A 25,451-nucleotide genomic window follows, 5' to 3' on the forward strand; every position below is an offset into this window, starting at 1 on the left:
ATGGAAGGTACGCTACAGTACTCCCTTATGGTACAGGCCTTCAGAATCAGGTTTTGGAGAACATTTAGAACCCATTTATATTTGGAACCCCTTATGTAGTCGGCATTGTCATATCTTTACTTTGGTTCACAAGCTTTCCAATGAAATAAATACTGTGGAGAAAACGTCTTACTTTTCTAGAATCAAAGTTTCATTGAATATCAAATTCCTAATGATTATCAATAATAGCTGTAGAAGTTTCTGAATGTACAGAAGAGCAATATAGTTTGAGCAAGAAGTTTGAAATACATGGGAAATCTTGAAACAATCAGGAAGTTAGAGAGGGAAAGTAGTTTTATTAATCAGTTCATTCATTATTTGGGCTTGTATACTTAAAGGGGTTCTCCAAGAATGAGAGAAAATGGGACCCTGGTAAAATTCGAACTGTAGTCCATCCTTTTCAAGTGTCAGTATAGGCTGCAGACTGAAGAAATATAGCTCCCAAGACATGTCTGTGAACTGAAAAGAGCTGTATCACACATAACTAAGTCAAAGACTGGGAACACAGGCTGTCATATGAGAAGAAATATATATCTTCACCACAACAGAGTTATCTCCAGGTTCATTCTACTCAATGTCTATTTGTTTTGCAGTTGAGCACAGTCAGTCTCCATTCACTGCTATAAAGTTGTCAGACTGATAGAGGAGAATAAAGCTATAGATCTTCTTGTCAAGCACAACATGGGTTGAAACCTTTTTTTCATATCTGAGTCCTGATTCTGCTTCTGACTGAGGTATGTGTGAAACAGCTCTTGTTGAATACTGTCAGCCCTAGGTTTCGGGATGCCTTCTCTCTCAAGCCCATACTGACACGTAGCAAGGATGGGCTGTAGTTTGATTATATCAGGGACTCCATTTTATCTTATTCTTAGACAACCACTTTGAGTGTTCACTCAAGTAGATAATGCAGGGATCGAAAAGTATGCTAACAAGTGAAGAAATCCCTGTTCTTCACTGACACAGAGCAGTCTGTGATACAAGAGGCTTCTTTTCTGCTCTGTGCTGTAGATTGGGGTGGGATATCCGACATCATGCTGATTGACCGTCAGTTTACCGCAGCTTAATTGCGGTTCCCAGCCATCAATCAGCGTCATGTTGCCTTTCCCACCTCATGTACAGAGCAGAGCGGATAAGAAGCGGCACTCTGTTGTTGCAATGTCAGTATACAAGATAGGGTAGAGAAGGGGTTAATGCTGCGCATCAGCCAAATGAAGACGTATAATGTTGATGAAGATGAGTATTCTTTTATTTCATAGGTCTACGCGTTTCGAGGTGAAACCTCTTCCTCAGGACCAGTGCATCAACAACAAGACTGTTGCAATGTCAGTGGAAGCTTCTGAATTGCCGTCAGCAGCTGTCTGTGACTGCTCTGTGCCGGCAAAGAACGGCGCCGTGCACAACAGGCAGGTAGTAGCAACTACCTGCCTGGTAGTGCTGAGGCACATTTTTTTTTTTAAGTCCTAAATATACTCTTTAAAGGAGAGACTCATGGATCTTGTGTATTACCAGAGTCTTCCATTTTGCTGTACTTTATACCAACTAGTTTTCAAATGATCATAATCAGCAGCAGAAGTATCAACTTTAAGAGGAGTGATATTCAACTTTGATTTCATCATGGATAGGCTTAAAAGATTGTTCAAGTGATGAGAGAAGTATTGCTTTAGGCCAGAGCCATTAGACATGATCACTTATTGATTTGCTTGCTAACGCAACCTGGAGTCTGATACATAATATGATACATAGGATTGTGTAACTCCAATCTGCACTAGTCAATGAGCTGTTGTCACAGAGTTTTTCCTCATTCAGGAGAAGAAGCTAGTCTTTTTTTAAGGTGAAGTTTATGAGATGTGGCATCCAGCCTGAGAGTAAAGTCATGGCAGTCTCCATAAAGTCAGAAGTTGGCTAATACATCATCTTAAGCCTGCTTTACACGTTTCAATATGTCGTGCGATTGCACCCGCCCCCATCGTTTGTGTGATACGGGCAATTTGTTGCCCGTGTCGCACAATGCTGTAACCCCCCATCACATGTACTTACCTTCCATACGACCTCGCTGTGGGCGGCGAACATCCACTTCCTGAAGGGGGAGGGACGTTCGGCGTCACAGCGACGTCACACAGCAGCCGCCCAATAGAAGCGGAGGGGTGGAGATGAGCAGGACGTAAACATCCTGTCCACCTCCTTCCTTCAGCATTGCCGGCGGGACACAGGTAAGCTGCAGTTCATCGTTCCCGGGGTGTCACACGGAGCGATGTGTGCTGCCTAGGGAACATTGAACAACCGGACGTTCGATTTTTAGAAAATGAGCGACGTGTCAATCATGAACGAGAAGGTGAGTATTTCTGCTCGTTCATAGCTGTCACATGCTAGGATATCATTAACGATGCCGGATCTGCGTCACTTACGACGTGACCCCGCCGACATCTCATTATATATATCGTAGCGTGTAAAGCAAGCTTTATTCATCTGATAGGTCTAGAAAAATTGACATCAGATTTCAGAATCTAATCTAGCAGGAGGCACATGTGAGCCAAAATTCCCTGCCTAACCATATCTGTCTAATGCTATTGCCAAAAAACAATGCTTAAAAAAAAAAAAAAGATTTATAAGCTTTTTCCCTATGCTAGTTAGGCCTATGACTAATCGCAGGGACATTGATTCCCTTGACTAGTTAATGCACTAAGCATGTCATCACAACCCTGTGGGCATAACATGCTTTACGAAAGCGGCGTCTTTGCCGTTGCTATATAAAGCCGTGCATGCATTGAGCAACTCTGAGGCTTCTGGTCATGTGCACTACTCTGAGGTTGGGTGTAGAGAGGCATAACGCACATGACTGGAAGTGCAGACGACTTCCAATCATGCGCAGTGAGCAGTCACTTGAAAATTATTACTACCAATTGTAATTAGAAATGCTATAAAATATACAACACTAAATAAAAATGTATAGGCAATGAGGATGTAGACCAGCTCACCCGTGACAGCTCTGTATGAATAATTCCTCCTGTTATCCTGAATATTGCACGGATCCAGATCAGGAATAGGTCTTGAACATGTTGAAAAGGAAAAGGGATCCAGCAAATATCAAAAGGTCCGGTTAGCATAAAACTATGGTTTATTGGTAGAAAAAATAAAAAATATAACAAAACTATAAATAATAAGTTGCAGGAAATAGTGCGTTACGGACAACGCATTTTGGCGGCATAAACCGCCTTCTTCACGGTCTAAGACAAAAACTCGGCGGCTGGACTGGCACTGCAGGTAGGTGATGAGGGCTTCAAATAATGCCGCTCTCGGCTCAAGCTCTCATCTGCGCATGCGCCGCCTCCATCCCATTGATTTCCCAGCAGCGGACTTAAAGAAAATGGCGCCTGAAGGTGGCGCTTGCTCAGATGAAATCTCGCCTTGCCATTGAGCCGAGAGCTCAATCTGCGCTGACTCTGGGCGCCATTTCTTTGAAGCTCTCACCACCCACAGCCGAGCCCCAACACGGCTGCCTCAGCACTAGCAAGCTGCCGGAGTCCGAGCCCCGGCTTCCGCCGCTGCCCCAACACAGCCAACAGTTTCTGGTACTCCCACCACCCCAGGGCTCCTGTGACTTCGCTCCACCTCCACTGCTGCCCCCTTCGGTAAGACACCACCGGATTATAACTCAGACCCCCTTTTTTTACTTCACCTTTTATTGCTTTGAATTTGGGGTGCGTCTTATAATCCGGTGCGTCTTATAAACCAAAAAATACAGAAAGTATTTGATACACTCCCGATTTTGCAAGTTTTCCCACCTACAAAGAATGGAGAGGTCTGTAATTTTTATTGTAGGTACACTTCAACTGTGACAGACAGAATCCTCACCCCCCAAAAAAAAAAAATCACTGCATGAGTTTTAATTAATTTGCATTTTATTGTATGAAATAAGTATATAATCACCTACTAACTAGCAAGAATTCTGGCTCTCACAGACCTGTTATTTTCTCTTTAAGAAGCCCTCCTACTCAGCACTCATTACCTGTATTAGTACCTGTTTGAATTGAATACCTGTGTAAAAGACACCTGTCCACACACTCAGTCACACTCCAACCTTTCCATCATGGCCAAGACCAAAGAGCTGTGACACCAGGGACAAAATTATAAACCTGCACAAGAGTGGGATGGGCTATATGACAACAGGTAGGCAGCTTAGTGAGAAAACAACAACTGTTGTCAACTTTGCCAATGACCTGAAGAGAGCTGGGACCACAGTCTCAAAGATTAACGTTAGTAACCCACACCACCATTATGGATTAAAATACTGTACACTCCCTGACAGAAGTTCTGTCGCTCATCCATGTTATGTAAATAAAAACTTATAACCTGACTTTAAATTCATTCATTGGTTTTATAAATTACTCTTTTGAAAGCTGAAACCCTCCCAAATTTGGTTTAGGTTATAAAAATATGATTATGAAAATAAAGTTGCTGCAAAGCTGAAATATTGATAATTTAATGAACACAGAAAGGTCAGATTTTGGCAAGACAAAAGTTTTGTCACCCACAGAAAGTAATGTGAAATTCAAACAAATAATTAACTTCTAATATAAAGATATGTTGCATAACATTGGTGAATGACGTTGTGGTGCTATTAGAGCCATATTTAATATTTAGTGTGACTTCCATGAGCTTGAATGACTGCATCCATGCGGTTCAACGATGATTCATACAATTTATTGATGAAGTTATCAGGAATAGCAAAGAATGCAGTCTTACATGCCTTCATCTAGAATCTTTGGTTTTGTCTGCCAAGCTTCCTCTTTCATCCTACCCCAAACATGCTCAATGATATTCATGTCTGGTGACTGGGCTGGCCAGTCCTTGAGCACTTTGATCTTCTTTGCCAGAAGGAACTATGTTGTAGAGATGGATGTATGAGATGGAGCACCATCCTGCTGCAGTATTTGACCCCTTTTATGATTGGGAATGTAAGAGGTAGCTAATACTTCTTGATATTTAAGGCTGTTGATATTAGCTTCCACCTTGCAAATGTTTTGCACACCCCCATACTGAATGTATCCCCAGACCATGATCTTTCCACCACCAAACTTAACTGTTTTCTGGGTGTATTTTGGATCCATACGGGCTCCAGTAGGTCTCCTGCAGTATTTTCAGCGGCTGAAAATTCATCAGAGAAATCCACCTTATGCCACTTTTCCAGCGTCCATCTGTTTAGCAGGCTGTGGGACTTGGCAAATGCCACACGTTTTTTTAATTGCCTTTTGTTTAGTGCTGGTTTCTGGGCACTGATTTGACCATGGAGGCCATTTCGAGACAGAATCCTACAAACTGTTCTAGTTGACACAGGGACTTGTGGTGACCAGGCCTGTTGGAGCTCTGCTGCAGTGGAAGAGAGGCTGGCTTTGGATTTTCTAACCAACAAACGTTCCTCCTGAGCAGTTGTCTTGCGGGGTCTGCCGGACCTGGGCTTGTCAAAAACATCTCCAGTCTCTTGAAATCTTTTTTTTAATTCTTTGTACTTGACACTGAGACACATTAAAAGTGCCAGCCACCTCTGCAGTGGATCTGGTCTTCAGCTTCTTGATCATCAATGCTTTGTTTGCAGGGTGGATTTTTGGCATGTTGTCAGAGGTCAAGTTGCAGTTCAAGTGCAGGTCTGAGGTGCTGAGTTTCTTTTTCTACACACCCATTAATTAAGCGATCATTTAGTGAGCACTGGTGAGGATGTAAATCAGGATTGGGTGCATTATATGACAAGGGGACAAAACTTTTGACTTGCCAAAATCTGACCTTTCTGTGTTCATTAAATGATCAATATTTCAGCTTTGCAGCAACTTTATTTTCATAACCTAAACCAAATTTGGGAGGGTTCCAGCTTTCAAAAGAGTAATTTATAAAACCAATGGATGAATTTAAAGCCAGGTTATAAGCCTTTATTTACATTACATGGATAAGCAACAGAACGTCTGTCAGGGAGTGTAGGGCAGGCAAGGCCCCCCTGCTCACACCAGGGCATCTCCAGGTACGTTTGAAGTTGGCCAATCACCATCTGGATGATATAGTGGTGGCATGGGAGAAGGTCATATAGTCAGATAAGACCAAAATAGAACATTTTGGTATCAACTCCACTCGCCGTGTTTCGAGGTAGAAGAAGGATGAGTACAACCCCAAGAACACTGTCCCAATTGTGAAGCATGGGTGTGGAAACATCATACTTTGGGGGGTTCTTTTCTGTAAAGGGGACAGGACAACTGCACCGTATTGAAGAGAGGATTTATTGGGTCATGTATTGCGAGATTTTGGCCAACAATCTCCTTCCCTCATGATTAAGAGCAGTCCATCTGCTTGAAATGTGCAGACCTGCGTGTCTACACATGCTTCCATGAAACTTTTCATGTTTTTAACTTTTTCATTAAAATATAAATTTTATTACATTTGACGGATGCAGGATTTTTCGGCAGAAAAGGGTACTTATTTTGATTTGCTGTTTTAAAACGGTGGCAAGGAAAAAGCCTGTAATAACCCCCAGTGTCGGAAAATCTCTGGGGTTTTAGTTTACCGGGGGTAGTTGAGACCCTGGAGATCATGATTTGGGCCTTTTTTCTGGTCCCCGGTCACGTGATCACCAGTATGCATCGTGTAACTGTGATGGTGTTACAGTAAATGGCAATGTTGGTAAAAAATGATTTATCTCCCACCTGGCATGATCAAACATGTCAGATGGGAGATAAATCCCCTATCCCGGTCCCCAGGGGTCGCCAAAGATCCCCCTCTCGATCTTCCAAAATGGTCACCGCACTCTGGCGGCACACACTGCATTCATCCTCTGATTTCTGTTGCATTGCACAGTCATTTGTCACCGCTCTTTTTATATGTTTGTATTGCCTTGAACTTTTTAAGTGTTTCAAATAAAATTATGCATTTTATATAAAAAAATTAACAAGTCCACTATATGTTCTCCTTTGTTTGATTAAATTTATAACTATCCTGAAGTACAATATGTCACAAAAAAAGTCTCAGGCTATGTGCGCACGTTGCGTATTTGCATGCAGTTACGCTGCGATCTGCACCGCAGCGTAATTGCATGCGTCCTGCGTCCCCAGCATAATCTATGAAGATTATGCAGGAGACGTGCGCACGTGGCGTATTAGAGCGCAGCGCTTCGGCTGTTGCCCAAAGCGCGCGTTCTAAGAAGTGACATGTCACTTCTTCCGTGCGCTCTGCCTGCAGTCCCCGCTCTGTCTATGTCAGAGCGCATGGAATCGGCTTTTTTTTTTTCATTACGGACTCTTTCTACAGCGATTTGAAGCGCACGTGTGCTGTTCAAATCGCTGCAGAAATTTCTGCAGGGCAGAACGCTATGTGCGCACATAGCCTCAGAATCGCCAGGATCCGCTGAAGCTCCAGAGTTATAACCTGTGAAGGTGACACTGGTCAGAATTGCAAAAAATGGCCTGGCCATTAGGGACAAAATTGGCTTCGTCCTTAAGGGGTTAATAGCAAATATAACACCCCTCCTGACCCCTGACAACCAGCACAGCAGAGTCCTGCACACACTGAGGAGCTGATCATGTGACCCATGACTCCTCCCCTCCATGTGACATCATCACAGGTCCTGTAAACACAGAGCAGACTTATACGCCCATCAACCAATCTGGTCACACCCACTAGCCTAGAAGGAGCCCATACATTCTAGCATCTACCATATATGCAGTGTGCACAGCTCTGCTGGAGGAGGTATGTGGAGATTCCCCATTACTGGGGCAGGGGGGCATTAACCCCCTCAGTGCTGCGCTCACACTCCAGGAGACAGAACGTGTCCCCGTCTGTGCGGCTCTATCAGGAGATCTGTCTGTATGGGATTAGATTGGGTGACTGAGTTCCCGACTGGATGTCATGACAGCTGATGACACCAGGTCAAGGTGCAAAAAGAAAGCCCTCGCACGGCCCCATTTATCATTTAATGAGCATGATAAATACAAAAAAATATTGTGAAATTGAACTTTTATTTTTTTATTTCACCGCACTTTCCCGTTTTCCTGTAAAATGAATGGTGTCATTCAAAAGTACAATGCACCAAACTTCATACAGCCATATGGACAGAAATATAAAAAAGTTATGGCTCTTGGAAGAAGGGGAGGGAAAAACGGAAAATCGCCAGGAGGTAAAGGGGTTAAATGGGATTATTTATGATGTTACATTGTCATCTTCTCCCCTTTCAGGTCCTGTACAATATCGGATCCTCTCAGATCTTCTATGTAAGAGAATTCCCCTGATTGACCCATCAAGGATGGATAGGGACAGGGACAAGATGGTGGAGAGGATATTACACCTCACCCTAGAGATCCTCTTCCGGATTACTGGAGAGGTGAGAGATTCTGATGACGTCACATTACACCATTCTTATCTATGGGAATAACAGATGGACAGAACTGGAGAGGTGAGGACTCTGGAAATGTCTGTAGTGAGAATTATTAATGTGTCTCTCCATAACCAGGATTACACAGTAGTGAAGAAGACCTCTAGTGAGCGCTGTCAGGCCCCTGTGTCTGAGGGATGGGGAAGACCCCAGAGCCCAATCACGGGGCCTCCACCTCACCCGCTGATACATGAGGACATCAATGACCAGAAGATCCTAGAACTTACCTACAAGATGATTGAGCTGCTGACAGGAGAGGTGACACTGCTGGGAATGCTGGGACATTATACAGTAACGCTATGAAGGGATCAGGGGGTGACTGTATCACTGTATGTGTCAGGTTCCTATAAGGTGTCAGGATGTCACTGTCTATTTCTCCATGGAGGAGTGGGAGTATTTAGAAGGACACAAAGATCTGTACAAGGACGTCATGATGGAGGATCTCCAGCCTCTCACATCACCAGGTAATAGACAAGACTAAATACACACGGCCTATAACTATCTGTATGTAAGAAATTAATTCAGTCCCTGTCTTGTGTTTCCTCCAGTTCTATCCAGTGAGAGGACAACACCAGAGAGCTGTCCCCGTCTTCTTCTCCCACAGGATTGTAAACAAGAAGATCCCGATGTTCCTCAGGATCATCAGGTAGATGGAGAGAAGGTGCCATGAAATCTCCCTATGATGTGTAGACGGCTGTGAAGGTCTTGTGTTCAGTCTTGTTTCATCCACCAGTATTATACACTGAATGGCCAAAACATTAGAAACAATTCCAGACTAGAGTTTCTATGTATGGAAATTAGACCCGTGATCCAGAGTGCAGCAGAAAAAATATGGAATGATTTTCAGTGCATTAATATTAAGGCCCCGTTACACGCAACGACATCGCTAACGAAAATGTCGTTGGGGTCATGGAATTCGTATCGCACATCCGGTCTCGTTAGCGACGTTGTTCCGTGTGACACGTACGAGCGACCGCTAACGATGAAAAATACTCACTAAATCATTGATTGTTGACACGTCGTCAATTTCCCAAATATCGTTACTGGATGCAGGTTGTTCGTCGTTCCTGAAGCAGCACACATCGCTACGTGTGACACTCCAGGAACGACGAACAACACCGTACCTGGGTCCTCCGGCAACGAGGTGGGCGTGACTTTCCAGTGGCTGCTCTCCGCCCCTCCGCTTCTATTAGATGCCTGCCGTGTGACGTCGCTGTGATGCGCACGAACCGCCCCCTTAGAAAAGAGGCTGTTCGCCGGCCACCGACGTTGCTAGGAAGGTAAGTACGTGTGACAGGTACTAGCGATTTTGTCTGCCATGGGCAGCGATTTGCCCGTGACGCACAAACGATGGGGGGCGGGTGCTTTCACGAGCGACATCGCTAGCGATGTCGTTGCGTGTAAAGCCCCCTTCGAATGGTAAATTGTGTAACCTGAGCAACTTTGATTTTTTTTTATACATTATTGATGCTGACAGTCAAATTTTTGATAAAGCAAAAACTATTATGGATTTCTTTATATTTACTTTTTTTTACAATTATTTGAAGGAAAAATAAGATCCTACCAAAACTTGAGCACAGTTGCCAATCTATGACGCTTGTCTGTCATCAACCCTCATCCGCCGCAGGATGTACACAGGGATATGGATCAAATGAAAAAAAATCGATAATTGGCGGCAACAAATATCCCTTAATTCTACGTTAAAGATGTGGTTCACCCATATTCATTATTGGCCACAACGATATTATGTTTAGAAAAAAGGTTTCTCTCAAATACCTTGTGTTGGCAATAGTGCCTGTGAGCGGCGCTATTGCAGACCGCTATCCCCCATCATCTGAAACCCCGGTCTCAGTGACCTCACGGATCCGGTGTTGTCACGTCAACTTCCTGCGCACCTGACATCACAGCAGCCAGCCCCAGTCTCCGTGAATCATTGGGCTGTGGGCGGAGATTCCCCACTCATGACATCTTAGCATCACAGCGCAGCACCTCCCTGCTCCTCCTCCTTCACTGCAGAGCGCGCAAGCAGGAGGGACGCTGAGTTTTGCTGAGCGGTGAAACTCCATTCACACCCCAGTCACTCAGGGAGACTGGGGCCAGTCACGGTGATGTCAGGTGAGCAGGAAGTTGACGTGACATCACTGGATCCCGAGGTCATGCAGCCCAGGGGTCACGAGAAGGGGGGAAGAGCGGTCTGCAATAGCGCTGTTCACAGGCACTATTGGCAACACAAGGTACAGTATTTGAGAGAAACCTTGTTTCTCAGCATAATATCGTTGTGGCCAATAATGAATATGGGTGAACCACTTTTTGAACACTGAGTGTTATCAATAAAGGGCAGTGCTGATTAGTGAACATTGACAAATCAAAACGATATATGGAGGTGGGGCAAGTGAAAAATATAGCAGGAAATATTGCTGCTTGACAAAAATGGAGTATGGATGCTCAGGAGATGTAGGATGCAATTAGGTGGAGGTAGGGTGGGGACTTTAAGGAACTGGGAGAATTAAGGAAGATGAGATGAGATCAGGAAACATATTATTGATGACTGATCAAAGCACACAGCACCTAGACTGCAGCAGACAGTAGGAGATCCACTTGCTTCCAGGTTTCAGAAGTAACAGAGAACTTAACAATTTATAGAACTGCTCTGCATGTCAATCTCAGTAAACAGTCACTTATTCCTTCGTCCAGGTTACCTAATTGCAAACTTTTTTTGAAGCACAGAGTGGACAATCCTCATCTGCTAATAAGAGACGCACTAGTGGTCAAAGCTTTGGTGCTGAGGACAAGGTGTGGTTGCCCACTAAAAATATCAAACTCCAGGTTCTTTCGGCCAAGTTGGGGCTTAAATGTATTTGTCCATATGAGACAATTGAGGACTTAATCAGGTAGCCTTCTGATTGAACCTTTCTCCATCCTTTCCGATACATATTATATCCTCCTTCGGTTATGATATGGGGTAACAGAGTATGAAGTTAAAAAAAAATCTTGACACTCCTGTGGTGAGAGGTTCTCTGCAGTACCTGGTTTACTGGAGAGGTTATAGTCCATGGAGGAGATCCTGGGTTCTGGCTAGTAACATGAATGCCAAGAACCTGATTTGGGAATTTGATCAATCTTTTCTTGACAAGCCTAGAGCAAAGGGTTTAGAAGCTTCTCTTAAGGGTATGTGCGCACGTTGCTTTTTACCTGCTTTTTACCTGCTTTTTTGCTGCTTTTTCTTCTGCGCTGTTTAATGCCAAAATGGATGTGTTCTTCTATTCAAGCAAAGTCTATGGGAATTTGGGTTTCTTGTTCACACTATGTTGTTCAAAATGCTGCCTTTTTGTGGCAGAACTTTGGTCAAAAACTCAGCTTTGCAGTGCAAAACCCAAATGGCAAAAACAATTGACATGTTGCTTCTTTGAAAAGCTGAGTTTTTGACCAAAGTTCTGCCACAAAAAGGCAGCATTTTGAACAACATAGTGTGAACAAGAAACCCAAATTCCCATAGACTTTGCTTGAATAGAAGAACACATCCATTTTGGCATTAAACAGCGCAGAAGAAAAAGCAGCAAAAAAGCAGGTAAAAAGCAACGTGCGCACATACCCTAAAAGACGGAGCATTGTCAAATCTCTACTTGAACCTGCTTCAATGAGGTCATTGTGTATCACCAGGCACCATCTTATTTCATTTTGCAGCAGTGCAGTTGATGGTGGATACCTCTTGGCTAGTGTGCGCATACACAGTCCAGCTAGGAATACCATTTATGATTTGGACTCATATGCTGCAAAGCGAGACTAAATGGGTACGAATGCTGTTCATCAGCTCAGTAGGTGTAATCAACTCCCTGCTCTGATCAATGGAGTAGTTCCACAGCATACCATACTTAAACTCCCATTGTACTGCTGAAAGTTGACAGGTATTGTGCTTAGTGTCCTTTTGACATCTCTGATTCTAATCTTGCTGATCTCCTCATTCTGACCTAGCTTGATCCTGACTGTCTATTTGCTTTTTTCTATTTACTTGGGCCCCAGCCGGGTTGACTTTGTTTTTGACTTTCCTGCTAGTGTCGTATTTGGCAATACATCTGATTATGGTTTTGCCTCATGATTCTGTCCCTTTTTTGGCCTTCTTGTTACTGACACAGTTAATTTGCTTATCCTTTCTTCATCCATCCTCACGTTTCCATCTAACAGCTGCACTCTGGATGCAACTCATGGGCCCCATTGTAATTTGAGATCTTTGTATAGGGGTTAAAAGGTGATGGATGGGGTTCATCTGAGATCTGCTGGATGGGGTGGCTAGCGGCAAGTCTGTCCGAGGCTACATTTCACAGCCTCTAATAGACTTTACAGGGTTTTTTCTTTTTGCATTTCAAGACTGAAAGGTTGAGACAAGCCTATCAGAATAAACTTGCTAATCACAGCCATCGCTAATAAGGAAAGCACAAAGTTTCCTGGTGACAAATGGAGATAGCCTGCTGTAAGGAATAGCAGCAAATTTTACTCAGTCACTGTGTGATTAAACATGGTGGCTACTTCTTACTGCTCTATACATGTAAAGTGCTTTGTGGGAACTCATTGCCTGCAGCATAGTACATGTATGGCGATTGTGTGGAAGGGTAAAAGAAAAACCTGTCAAGTGATTCTTCATGCTGCACAAACCACTGGCAGAATGAATCAGAACCTGGCTGTATAATTGCACCCAAGTATGTTTTTGCCTGACATGCTCCAGCGTTTCACAGAAAACATGGATGAAAAAGTGGACGAGGACCGTAGGCAGAGATAAGAGACAAGACTAATCTCAGCCAGGGAGTGGAACAGGCTACCACGGGAGGTGGTGAGCTCTACATCAATGGAAATCTTCAAGCGGAAACTGGATAAACATAGAGCTGGGATGATTTAGGAAAGCCTGCACTCACAGGGGGTTGAACCTGATGGCCCTTGAAGTTCCTTCCAACTCTACCATTCTATGATTCTTAATCTGGCGCTATTCCTGGCAAGATTGTCTACAAACCACTGTATTTGATTGACAGATCCCTCCCTATGTGTACAATTAACTAGAGCAGTGCAGGGAGAACCGGGCAGGGGCTCCAGTGCGTTTCAGACATGCTTTGTGCAGCATGTATTGTATAACAGTTCTCTTTAACGTTCTATTACTACCTATAACTTGTGTGTTATACCGGGGGCAGAACCGAGCCCAGGACTGGATGTAGTGATCACGTGATCCTGGTAACAGCTCCAGTGATTTCTTACATGGGATCTTTATGATGTTACATCGTCATCTTCTCCGCATTCAGGTCCCTACAATATCAGATCTTATCATTGGAGATCATCTATATAAGAGAATTTTCCTGATTGACTCATCAAGGATGGATAGGGACAGGGACAAGATGGCGGAGAAGATATTTCACCTCACCCTAGAGATCCTCTTGCAGCTTACTGGAGAGGTGAGAGATTCTGATGACGTCACATTACATCATTCTTATCTATGGGAATAACAGATGGACCGAACTGGAGAGGTGAGGACTCTGGAAATATCTGTAGTGAGATTTATTAATGTGTCTCTCCATAACCAGGAATACACAGTAGTGAAGAAGACCTCTGAGCGCTGTCAGGACCCTGTGTCTGAGGGATGGGGAAGACCCTTGAGCCCAATCACAGGGCCTCCACCTCACCCCCTGATACATGAGGACGCCAATGACCAGAAGATCCTAGAACTCACCTACAAAATGATTGAGCTGCTGACTGGAGAGGTGACACTGCTGGGAATGCTGGGATATTATACAGTAACGCTATGAAGGGGTCGGGGGATGACGGTATCATTGTATGTGTCAGGTTCCTATAGGGTGTCAGGATGTCACCATCTATTTCTCCATGGAGGAGTGGGAGTATTTAGAAGGACACAAAGATCTGTACAAGGACGTCATGATGGAGGTTTTCCAGCCCCTCACATCACCAGGTAATAGACAGGACTAAATACACACGGCCTATAATTATCTTTTAGTAAAGAATGAATTCAGTCCCTGTATGTGTTTCCTCCAGTTCTATCCTGTAAGAGGACAACAGCAGAGAGATGTCCCCGTCCTCTTCTTCCACAGGACTGCAAACAAGAAAATCCCACTGTTCCTCAGGATCATCAGGTAGATGGAGAGAAGGTGTCATGAAATCTCCCCTATGATGTGTAGACGGCTGTGAAGGTCTTGTGTTCAATCTTGTTTTATCCACCTGTATTATACTCTGAATGGCCAGTTTATTTGAAACACTAGCCTTCTTCCAATAGAAATTTCCTGTATGGAATACATCCCTTACCCTGGAGTGCAGCATAAAATAAAGCAAACAATTATCAACGTGAATACACATTAGAATGGGAAGATTACGTGATCTGAGTGACTTTGAATGAGGCCCTATTATTAAGGCAAGGGCATTTTTTTTTTTTAAACTGCCAACCTCGTGGGGTTTTTACATGCAATGATATCCAGAGTATACTGAGAATGTTGTGATTAAGGATAAACCCCCCCATTGAAAGGGAACACTTTGGACATAAGCAACTCTTTGAGGAAGATGCCAAGAATCATTTTCAAGACCGGGTCAAGCAAATTTCTAATGAATACAGCACTGATGTCCAACTAACGATTCTTCATCCACTCACTGTTTCTTTGCACAGACAACCAGTTCCAGTAGCATTGCTGTCAAAGGGAATTAAACAGGAAATACTTGATTGAGCAAAGCAAAAAGGCGCAGTGATTATATCACTGAGCAGTAAAAAACATTGGTCCAGATTTCTGTTGCACAATATTGATGAGATGGTCAGAATTTCACACAAGTAGCATGAATCCATGAACCCTCTGAGGCTGGCGGAGGGGAAGTAATGATGTGGTGAATGTTTTCAAATATATTCGGGGTCTTCTTATAGCTATGCATGGATGTTTGGACAATATGTTTCACCTAACCATTTTAGCACGAACTTCATATAGTCTTGAATTGCTTCCAGGAACGTGATAGTATGTCGTGCTTGCTTCCTCAGCCTTCACAGTCTTAATCGTTTCGAGATTTTTTATAACGGGGTAGAATAGTCTGTTCTAGTACCTCCATCTAGTTTGCAGCAATTGCAAGCAGCTGCCCTCTAACTATGGGTCAATATTCTTGTGGAATAATGTTACTGTACAGTAGAATCTATGACATGAGAAATTACTGAGGTTCTGAAGACCAAATGAGTTCAAATGCAATAGTAGATGAGTGTCTCTAATAAAGTGGCCATTCAGTGTATGTTTTATACTTGGCGGAGATGACAGGATAAAGCTAATCAAAGACATTAGATGTTGTCCGGATCTTCTCAATTTTCTGGTTATGGAGACTGCTGGTTACAATTAGGAGGCGACAGGTTGGGTTATGCCGGAGACCTACCACTCTGTGATATCTACTGCTGTCAATTTTGGTTGTCATGTTCATTGATGATCTTTCCTGTATGTGACTTTTACAATATTTGTTTCAGGGTGAAGATCTGACCCATATTAATACTACAGAGACATGTGAGAGGGATGATGAGTGGATTAAAGTGGAGATTCCAACAGATAATTTCCCAGGTGAGTACTGACCAATAGGCTTACACAGAGTTTGTTCATGTGGATTTTATGCATAAAGATTTACCACTTAAATAGAAACCATATCCTTTTTCACTATTTTATACAGTTGTCTCTCTGCATCTGATGCCGATGATCATTTGTGTTCACATGACACTGTGCTCAGTGGATATCACTATATACCTTTTGAAGTTCTATGTTTATATCTTATACCTGTCATGCAGTGTGTGGCTCGGAGGGGGGCTAACGTGGGGCTCTGCTGTTTTGTAAGCAATCCAAACATACCAAGTGACCTGTACTGAAGTGAAATAACAGCTATGACTGTTCTGATAAGAAGGAAAGTTTACTGTAGAAAAAAGTTGTATTAACCACAGAACATTATTCACTTATGTGTTTACATTTTTTTTTGTTCATGGTGTTTGTTGTCTGAAAGCTATGTAATCTATGAACGAACCAGTAAATGGAAACCCATGGCTTTCATAGGACACTGATACAAATTATTTTTCGGATTTCTCATTGCTCCCATAGTCATATATTTGTTATAAAAGCCAAAGTTTCTGTTATCATCCATCACGTATAAAAAAAAAAAAAGAAAAGTATAAAGGATTTCTTATTACTTCATGTATCCATTACTTAAAGGGAACCTGCCAGGTGCAATATGCACCACAAGCAGTTCTGGGTGCATATTGCTAATCCCTGCCTAAGGGTACTTTCACATAGCCAGTTTTTGCCGTCAGGCACAATCCGGTGTGTGCCTGATGCAACGAATCCGGCGCAGATTGTGTAAAACTAATGTGACGGATCCGGTAACGTGGGGCTCCCCATTCTGAGAATACCAGCCCTCAGCCGTGTGGCTTTACCTTGGCAGTTATCAAAATTGGGGGGGACCGAACATCATTTTTTGTTTTTGTTTTTTTAATTATTTATTTATTTATTTAACTTCAAGATTTAGACCCACCCATCGGCGGCTGTGATTGGTTGCAGTGAGACAGCTGTCATGAAGTATGGGGGCTCGTCTGACTGCAACCAATCATAAGCGCCGGTGGCAGGGGAAGCAGTGAATTCGAGATGGAATAATGAGCGGACGGCATTTTCAAAAGTAGGAGAAGCCGCCGGAGCTTTGTGAGAGCTGTGCAGCGCCGTGCCGGTGATCAGTGAGTATGAGAGAGAGAGACCGACAGAGAGAGACTAACATTGACAGAGAGCGAGAGAGACCGACAGACAGAGAGAGATATTTTCTAACCAGAAAGGAATTTACACGTTGGCGCATGCTCAGTTAAAAAAAACTGATCCGTCAGTGGAATGTGTTTTTTGCCGCATTATGACGGATCCAGTGCCCATAGACTTTGATTTTACAGCACGGCGCTGGAACCGGCACGGTGCATTTTATTGCCGGTGACAAGAAAACGTTCCCTTGTGCGTCCTTTCCGGCAGCCAGGCCCAGAAATTTCACCGGATCCAGCGCACGCCTGATAAAACGCAAGGGCATCAGGTACAATCTGGCACTATTACAATTCAATGAGGATAAAAACGCACCCGGCCCAGATCCGTTTTATCTGGTATTCGCCGGATTGTGTCTGACGGAAAAAGCCAGATGTGTGAAAGCACCCTAACCATCCCTGTATAAACTAGCATAGATAAAGAGATCTCTCTAGAAAAAGTATTTCTGGGCGTGGCCTGCACGCTGATGGCGATGGCTGCTTGAAGGAGAGCTCTGTGCTGAAGCAGGATAAACCGGCTCTTATCAGCTCACAGATAACAGGATTACCAGCTACAGGAGGTGTGAGTAACCCCAGCCCCCAGCGATGCCTAAGGGGAGACCTAAAAAAACTGGCACTCCAGCCAAACTGACAGACTTCTACCCCCGGGATAGGGATCTCTCCTCACCAAGCAAGATGGCTCTGGCTTCCCACTCAGCTTCTTCCCACTCCTCACAAGGAGATACAGGCTGCTTGAGAGGCAGCACAGGCATTCCTCTGACCGAGGAAACAATGCAATCTCTGCTGAAAACGCTGAGGGCTTCCCTGCAGGCTGATCTCAGAGAAATAGTAAGAGAGCTGAAGGAAGAGATCAGGTCTCTGGGTGATCGCACAGAGCATGTAGAAACAAAAATGGCTGAATTTGCAACATCACATAACAATCTGATAGATGCTAACACAGCTTTGGAAAAGGAGGTGGAGGCACTAAAACTTAAAATCAGTGATATAGAGGACAGACCCCGAAGAAATAACCTAAAAATCAGAGGGATTCCCTCATCAGTAGCAGATAAAGACCTCCAGGAATACTTCCACAAGTTTCTGCAGCTTATACTCCCTGGATGGGACACCAGAGACCTGATAGTGGACAGGATTCATAGAGTCCCTAAATCCAAAGGCATAGATCCAGCTCTGCCTAAAGATGTCCTGGCTAGACTTCATTTCTATAAAACAAAAGAAGCTGTGCTGCACACACTGAGGGAAAATCCAGCCCTGCCAGACACATTCATGGGACTAAAAATCTTACCAGATCTTTCTGCTGCAACTCTTAATAAAAGAAGAGAATTTGCCCACCTTTCTAAACTCCTTAGAGATCAAGACATCAAGTACAAGTGTGGTTTTCCGGTGAAGAGGATCATTTTCAAAGATGGAGGCACTCACATATGTCATACTCCTTCTCACCTGGGCAAATTGCTGGATGACTGGGGAATAGCCCACCCACCAAACCCTGGTGAGCGGGAGAATCAAAGAGGCCCTCCAGACAGGATTAACCCTGAATGGTCAGTAGCTTAGCTGGGACTCCTTCCTGCTTATGGCACCTGCTGTCCCTGCTCCTGTGACACGGGATGTCACGTAGCCCCCCTGATGTTCTCGCCTATGGCGAGCGGTTATACACCGGGCACCCTACTCGGGGCAAACCGGTGTTGTTGGAATTTTTTTGTTTTTGTTCCTCTTCTCACAAATGTTCCTTAATTTTTTCTGGAAATTTCTCTCAATTCCTTGCTGGTCTAGCCCCTCTCATCCCTGATGGCGTTCCTAGGAATTCAAACCCCCCTGCGGCTCCAATATGAGAATTAAGATATTGTCTATTATATGTGAACGGACTCAACTCCCCAGCAAAAAGGTCAATGATGTGGAGAGAGGTGAAGGCATCTGTGATATAGCGTGCATTCAGGAGACCCACCTTCTTTCCACAGATAATAAACGGCTACTTCATCCAAGGTTCCAACACACCTTTTTTGCTAATGACTCAAAAAAAAGAGGAGGAGTGGCCATTTTAATAAAGAACTCAGTGGCCTTTAAATTGATAAATGTCAGTTATGGAGCGGATGGAAGATATATTATTTTGTCTTGTTATATCAACAGCATCCCTTATACCTTGGCAACGGTCTACGCCCCAAATTCATCACAATTGACCTTTGCTAGGAAATTTTTCCAAGCATTCAAAGATACTGCCACAGGGGCGGAAATCATCTGTGGAGACTTTAATATACCTGTTATACGCTCCATGGATTGCTCCAACATCAGCCTCCCACATGCTAAGGAACAAGGCATCTCATCAATGAATTCCATTTTCATGACATCTGGAGATATTTGCACGCATCAGAAAGAGACTATGCATTCTACTCTTCCAGGCATCGCTCATACAGTAGAATTGATTTTTTTTTGGTCGACAGCAAATCTATAAGTAATTGTGTGGCAGCTGATATTGGTTTAATTACTTGGACAGATCATGCGCCGATCTCTTTGTCTGCTCAGGGTAGCTTTAATGTTCAAAATTCCCCTAGGTGGAGACTGAATACCAGCTTGCTTGGTAGGCAGAAGGTACATGATGGAGTAGAGTCAGTGTTAACAGAATATGTTAAACTTAATAATAATGGGGAAATTTCTGACGAGACCCTGTGGGCTGCTCATAAAGCAGTAGTCAGAGGGCAGCTCATAAAAATAGCCTCCATCCAAAAAAGGCAAAAAGACGCAGATATTAAATATATATTAACCCGTATTCATCACCTTGAATCCCTGAATAAAGCCAAAGCAACCCCTAACTTGACTAAAGAAATTGTAACCCATAGATTCCAACTAAGATCCCTACTCCTGCAAAAATACGAACATAATCTTAAAAAAAATAGATCGACATTTTATGCTATGGGGGATAGAGCGGGGTCCTTATTGGCAAGAAGGACGAAAAAACGTGAGATCCAATCTAAAATAGAATTCCTGAGGGACCCAAACGGAACAATCACTAGACATCCCATTGAAATAGCAGAAGCATTTGCGAAATACTATGAGGCCCTGTATAATCTAAAATATGATTCCAATGCGTCACAGACGACTCAAGTGGATATACAGGGTTTCCTAGACACCCTGGATCTTCCCCTGGTCTCAGATGAGCAATTAGAGGAACTTAATCTTCCCTTTACTACACATGAAATCCTAGGTGCCATCTAAATGACTAAGTCTAACTCTGCCCCGGGCCCCGATGGGCTGCCATACGAATATTACAAGCAATTTACATCCACTCTGTCCTCCTTTATGTCAAAAGTCTTCAATTTTTGGCAAAATAAAGGGTCAATTTCCCCAGACAACTTAGAAGCGATTATTATCACGCTACCCAAGCCAGGGAAACCTGCAGACACCCCGGGTAATTTTAGGCCCATTTCACTCCTAAATTGTGATGTTTAAAATTTATGCCAAACTAGTGGCAGATAGACTTTATAAAGTGATCCCGACCTGGACTATGCTGTTCTAGTTGGGGGCGCAATGGGCGCTGAGGAAACCGCAGAAGGCAACACATAGCCGCACTCCCTACCTCCCTCCCCACCCCATACCTTCCCCCCCACCCCCCTTCACCTCCCCCACTACTCCCCCCCTTTTCCCCTGGTATTCATTCCTCTCTATTCTTTCTAACTAGCTTGCTCCTTCTTCCTCTGCTCTCTTTCCCTTCCTCTTACTAAGCACTCTTGCTGATTACTTATGGTTATTTGTTTAATATGTACTTATTTATGAAACAGTTCAGTGGAACCCGAAGTCTTGGTCGCCTAAGTGAGGGTATTTGCGGGAATACTGCCTGATAATATATGAATATGTAAATTTTGCTTTATACCCAATCCGAGGCATATGGAATGTACTTGCAAAAAGGCCTAACAAATGTACTTAGTTATGATGCTGGTTCCCTTTGGAAAATTTGGAAAATAAAGAATTTAAAAAAAAAAAAAAAAGTGATCCCTACCTTAGTGGCTCCAGACCAAGTTGGGTTTGTGACAGGCAGGCAATCTAAGGATGGCACCAGACGGATGCTTGACTTGATTGGACTGGTGGAGATATCGGGTGAACCCAGTGCATTCCTGTCTCTTGATGCTGAAAAAGCCTTTAACAGGGTGCACTGGGGATACCTGGAGAGAGTTCTAACAAAATTCGGGTTCTTGGGGAAAATCAAGTCATCCATTCTAGCCCTCTACTCTTACCCAAATGCGTCAGTGTTGGCATCGGGGTTTCTGTCATCTAAATTTCAATAAGTAATGGCACCCGCCAGGGGTGTCCATTGTCTCCCGCTATTTTTGCTTTAGTGGTAGAACCTCTGGCGGAAGCTATACGAAAAAACATAACCATTTCTGGTATAAGAGTTGGGGAATTTGAACATAAACTTGGTTTATACGCAGACGATGTGATAATTTCCTGTTCTAACCTTGCAGTGTCGATTCCAGCAGTGGTGAACACATTATCAAACTTTTCTAAAGTGTCGTATTATAAGCTTAATGCGGCAAAGTCTTTGATACTGCCGTTTAATGTACCGGCGGAGGCCAGGAGTGCGCTGGAGGGGGCCTTTCAATTCAAATGGTGCGACAGGGGGATACCTTATTTGGGTATTAAGCTGACACCATCGCAGATGTTAATTAAAGAAAATTTGGAACCTCTGATCCAAAATTTAGAAAAGGAATTGGGAAGGTATGAAAAAATATCATTGTCCTGGATGGCCAGGATACAGTCCTTTAAAATGGTTTTCTTACCCAAAATATTGTATGTGCTCAGATGCCTTCCCATCAAAATTACTCACAAAACCCTGATGAAACTTCAATCGTTGACTAACAAATTTGTCTGGGGTAATAAAAGGGCTAGGGTCGCAGGTAAAGTGTTATACCCCCCATATGACTTAGGGGGATTGGGCACCCCAAACATATCGGCATATTATAAAGCCTTACTAATTGAATCACTAAAGGAATGGTGGCGTCCAGGTAATTCACATAGATGGGCTCAAATTGAAAATTTCCTGTCCCGCCAGGGCTCAGTCAGAAGAATAATGGAAGCAGAATATTTGAGCCGTTCACGGTTCTCCCCGTGTGTTCCCACCATGTCAGCCTCCCTGGAGGTCTGGCGAAATGACTTGATTCATAAGATTCAGATTCCTCTTTCAGAGATTTCTCTCAAGTCGTTGGAATCTCAAATCCCCTTTTTGAATCTGGCTAGGTGGGAGGGATCGGGCATTACAGTGCTGGCGGATCTATACTCTGATTTGGGTGTTAACCCCTTTAATGAAATAGTACGGGAACACCCCTCTTTAAAGGGCTGTTCCTATCAACACATCCAAATTAGTCATTTTCTGGCCTCTAAATTTCCTCCAAAGTCGAATCCTCTGTTACCTACAACAAAGGCTTTGGTATTTAAAAAGATAATTAAATCCAAAGGTATCTCCTCGACATATAAATGGCTCAATAACCCCCCCCAAAGAGCAAAAATCTCCTTATATGAATAAATGGGACGTGGAGTTGAGTGTCTCTACCTCTCCTTCAAACTGGCACTCGGCATCAGCAAATATTTAAAAATATTCCAAGTGTATAAATCAACTGAAGCAACTGAAAAAAGTACACCTGCGATGGTATCGGTCCCCAGCCAACTTAGCACAGTTCCTCCCAAATTATTCGCCACATTGTTGGAAGGGCTGCCTCCAAAGGGGTACTCTTGGTCACTGCTGGTGGGCTTGTCCCAAGGTTTTCTCGTTCTGGATGGAGGTGTTTGGCCTGATGGGTGAGCTGACAGGCTATCCTATTAATCCGAATCCAGGTCTGGCAGTGCTAAACGTGGGTATAGAGGAGTTCTCTTGGGAATCCAGGGGTTTATTAGTTCACATTCTAGTAGCTGCCAGATATTGCATAAGTTTGCACTGGAAATCCCCAAAGACGCCTACATTAGTTGAACTATATAACCGAATTAATCTCCAATGCCAATACGAGTTCTGTCTGGCTCACTCAATCCGCGCCAAAAACAAAATACTTCAGATTTGGGACACGTGGCTAAACTCTGCATCCCCTGTCAGGCATCTGTTTCCAGGGCAAACTGTTAATTAAAAATGGGTCAAATAGGGTCAAAGAGAGTGTTACGCAGGGAGTTCACCCATACCACATGTCAATATTCAAGGTGTTTAAATCTCTGTTGTTGTTACTGCTCGGGCTACCCCGAAACGCCATCCAATTCCGTCCCTCCCCCCTCCCCCTCCCTGGTTGCCTCCTTGCAACCATCCATGGTTCTCCACCTCTCTCTCCCTCCCTTTTCTTATCTTCCTTTCTTACTCTCTGGTTCTGGTTGTTTGGAACCCTCGTTTTGAGGATTAAAGAGTAAATTGGTAGGTTGACTCTATACGTATTGGGTATTGATTAACCTAAAAAAAAGTTGCAACTTGCATCAGACATGATCGTTGGTGGTGTGACAGGAAATGTGAATCATAATCAAAGGTGATACTACCACTGGTTACAGCGTTGTTCTCTTTGTGTATTATTGCCAATGATACCTGAATTTCTCCTTTTTGTAATGTAACTTCCTACAATAAAAATTGATTGGATTAAAAAAAAGAAAAAGTATTTCTAAAGATCTTTTATTATATGCTAATTAGCGCAGGGACTAGTTCCTGCACTCATTCCACCCTCTTAGCACGCCACTGTGAGCTTACTAACATGCTAACATGCTATTCAATGCACACTGCCCAGCGTCATCATTGGCAGTGACCGTGGACCTGTGTCTGTTGCACCGCCTCAGAACACCTTGCTTAGGGTCAATGCGCATGATCAGAAGTCCCCGTCACTTCTGGTCATACACACTACACCAGTTTGAAGCTGAGACGCATACATTCGGCTTCATAGTGCGCATGACCGTAAGACGGGGCATCATGCGCACTGAGCCAAAATCCACCGTTGGGCGAGGTGGCAGCAGATGAGCGCGACCATGCCTCTGACGCTGCACATTCATTAACATGTTAGTACGCCCTCAGGGGCGTGCTTACTTGCTAAGGGGGCCAACTAGCCATGGGACCTGCTTTGCGACTATTCGCTGGTATCATTAGCATATAATAAACAATCTTTAGAATTACTTTTTCTAAAGATCCTTTTCTTTATGCTACTAGATGAAGGGACGGTTAGGCAGGGATTAGCAATATGCAACCAGAACTGCTCGTGGTTCTGGGTACATATTGCAACTGACAAGTTCCCTTTAATTACATTAGATTTTTTTTTAAAGTCTACACTTGCACCAAAGCTATGGCTTATTTATACAATAACAAGAAAGAAAAATGTGGCACTCCCCATCCCATAAAAAAACTTGTATTTAAGTCTTAATAAAACCTTAGATGCAGAAGGATGAGGGCAGCATTATGGATGATGGCCTTTTCGCCTGAAACAATGCTTCAACAGGTCCTTAATCAGGACCTGTTGAAGTATTCATGGTTTTATCACGACTTGAATAAAAGTTTTTTTTTTATGGGATGGTGAGTGCCACCTTTTTCATTTCCTGTTGTTTTGGCACAGGTACTACTCTTCAGGTTGAGCACCACAATATCCCACACGTCAAATTATGCATTCCTATTTTTCCTCCAAAAAGAATTTTTATGGTGTCAAACTGTTGTTATTTTTTCATGTTAATTATTTGTACAATGATCATGCTGTTCCTCCAATGTGTCCTGTTCTGTGTTAGACTGCATGTAAACCAACTAATAGCACTAACTTACAGACTCACGAGTCTCCAAAGAATATGTAACTGGAAACAATTAGTGGCAAAGATAGTGAAACATAAACCTACAGATTAGTGAAAAATGTAAAGAGTTGGCTTTAATATCCAAGAGAAAAACAAAAAGAGCACAAGCCCGGTGGCCTAATATCATAATCTATCGGTCCTTGGTCGGTCTACTTTCTTAGTAAGTTGATGATTGAATTTGTATTAAAATGTTTTAAAATATGTAGTAGTACTATTAGACCATTAAGACACTGTAATTAAAAAATAATTAAATTAGTTTTATTCTTGGCAGTTGACTGTACCTGGAGCTCAGAGGGACAGCCTATGTTTTCAGCTTTTGCTGCAGATGATCATGGAATTGCAACAGATACATGGGAAGAACATGCTAGTATCTTAGATACACCTCAAGCCCTTCTCAGAAAAAATCTGTCATCTGATCCGTTTCAACAGGTCCTTTCTTCTCCA

The 25,451-nt window shown here is 43.3% G+C and overlaps 2 protein-coding genes and 1 pseudogene across 2 annotated transcripts; all 3 read left to right on the forward strand.

Annotated features, from left to right (window-relative positions):
* On the forward strand, nt 1-16,006 carry LOC142310543 (oocyte zinc finger protein XlCOF29-like). The gene is made up of 5 exons (XM_075348064.1): nt 1-7; nt 8,250-8,395; nt 8,525-8,910; nt 8,995-9,092; nt 15,927-16,006. The coding sequence occupies exons 1-3, from the start codon at nt 1-3 to the stop codon at nt 8,747-8,749; spliced, it is 378 nt and encodes a 125-aa protein (XP_075204179.1). The 3' UTR covers nt 8,750-8,910; nt 8,995-9,092; nt 15,927-16,006.
* The window catches only part of LOC142312878 (uncharacterized), a 259,596-nt pseudogene that overhangs the window by 87,372 nt on the left and 146,773 nt on the right, over nt 1-25,451 (forward strand).
* Nucleotides 11,530-25,383, forward strand: LOC142310544 (uncharacterized). Its single transcript, XM_075348065.1, has 6 exons — nt 11,530-11,614; nt 12,131-12,261; nt 14,011-14,187; nt 14,270-14,393; nt 14,477-14,574; nt 25,279-25,383. The coding sequence occupies exons 1-6, from the start codon at nt 11,530-11,532 to the stop codon at nt 25,381-25,383; spliced, it is 720 nt and encodes a 239-aa protein (XP_075204180.1).

Source organism: Anomaloglossus baeobatrachus, chromosome 5 (assembly GCF_048569485.1).
Source record: "Anomaloglossus baeobatrachus isolate aAnoBae1 chromosome 5, aAnoBae1.hap1, whole genome shotgun sequence".
Taxonomy (NCBI): domain Eukaryota; kingdom Metazoa; phylum Chordata; class Amphibia; order Anura; family Aromobatidae; genus Anomaloglossus; species Anomaloglossus baeobatrachus.

Coding starts and splice junctions, on each gene's coding strand:
- LOC142310544 (XM_075348065.1), top strand. CDS start 11,530: ATGAATGCCAAGAACCTGATTTGGGAATTTGATCAATCTTTTCTTGAC. Junction 12,262..14,010: donor GAATGCTGTTCATCAGCTCA/GTAGGTGTAATC, acceptor CTCCATAACCAG/GAATACACAGTAGTGAAGAA. Junction 14,394..14,476: donor CCAGCCCCTCACATCACCAG/GTAATAGACAGG, acceptor TGTTTCCTCCAG/TTCTATCCTGTAAGAGGACA.
- LOC142310543 (XM_075348064.1), top strand. Junction 8,396..8,524: donor TCTTCCGGATTACTGGAGAG/GTGAGAGATTCT, acceptor CTCCATAACCAG/GATTACACAGTAGTGAAGAA.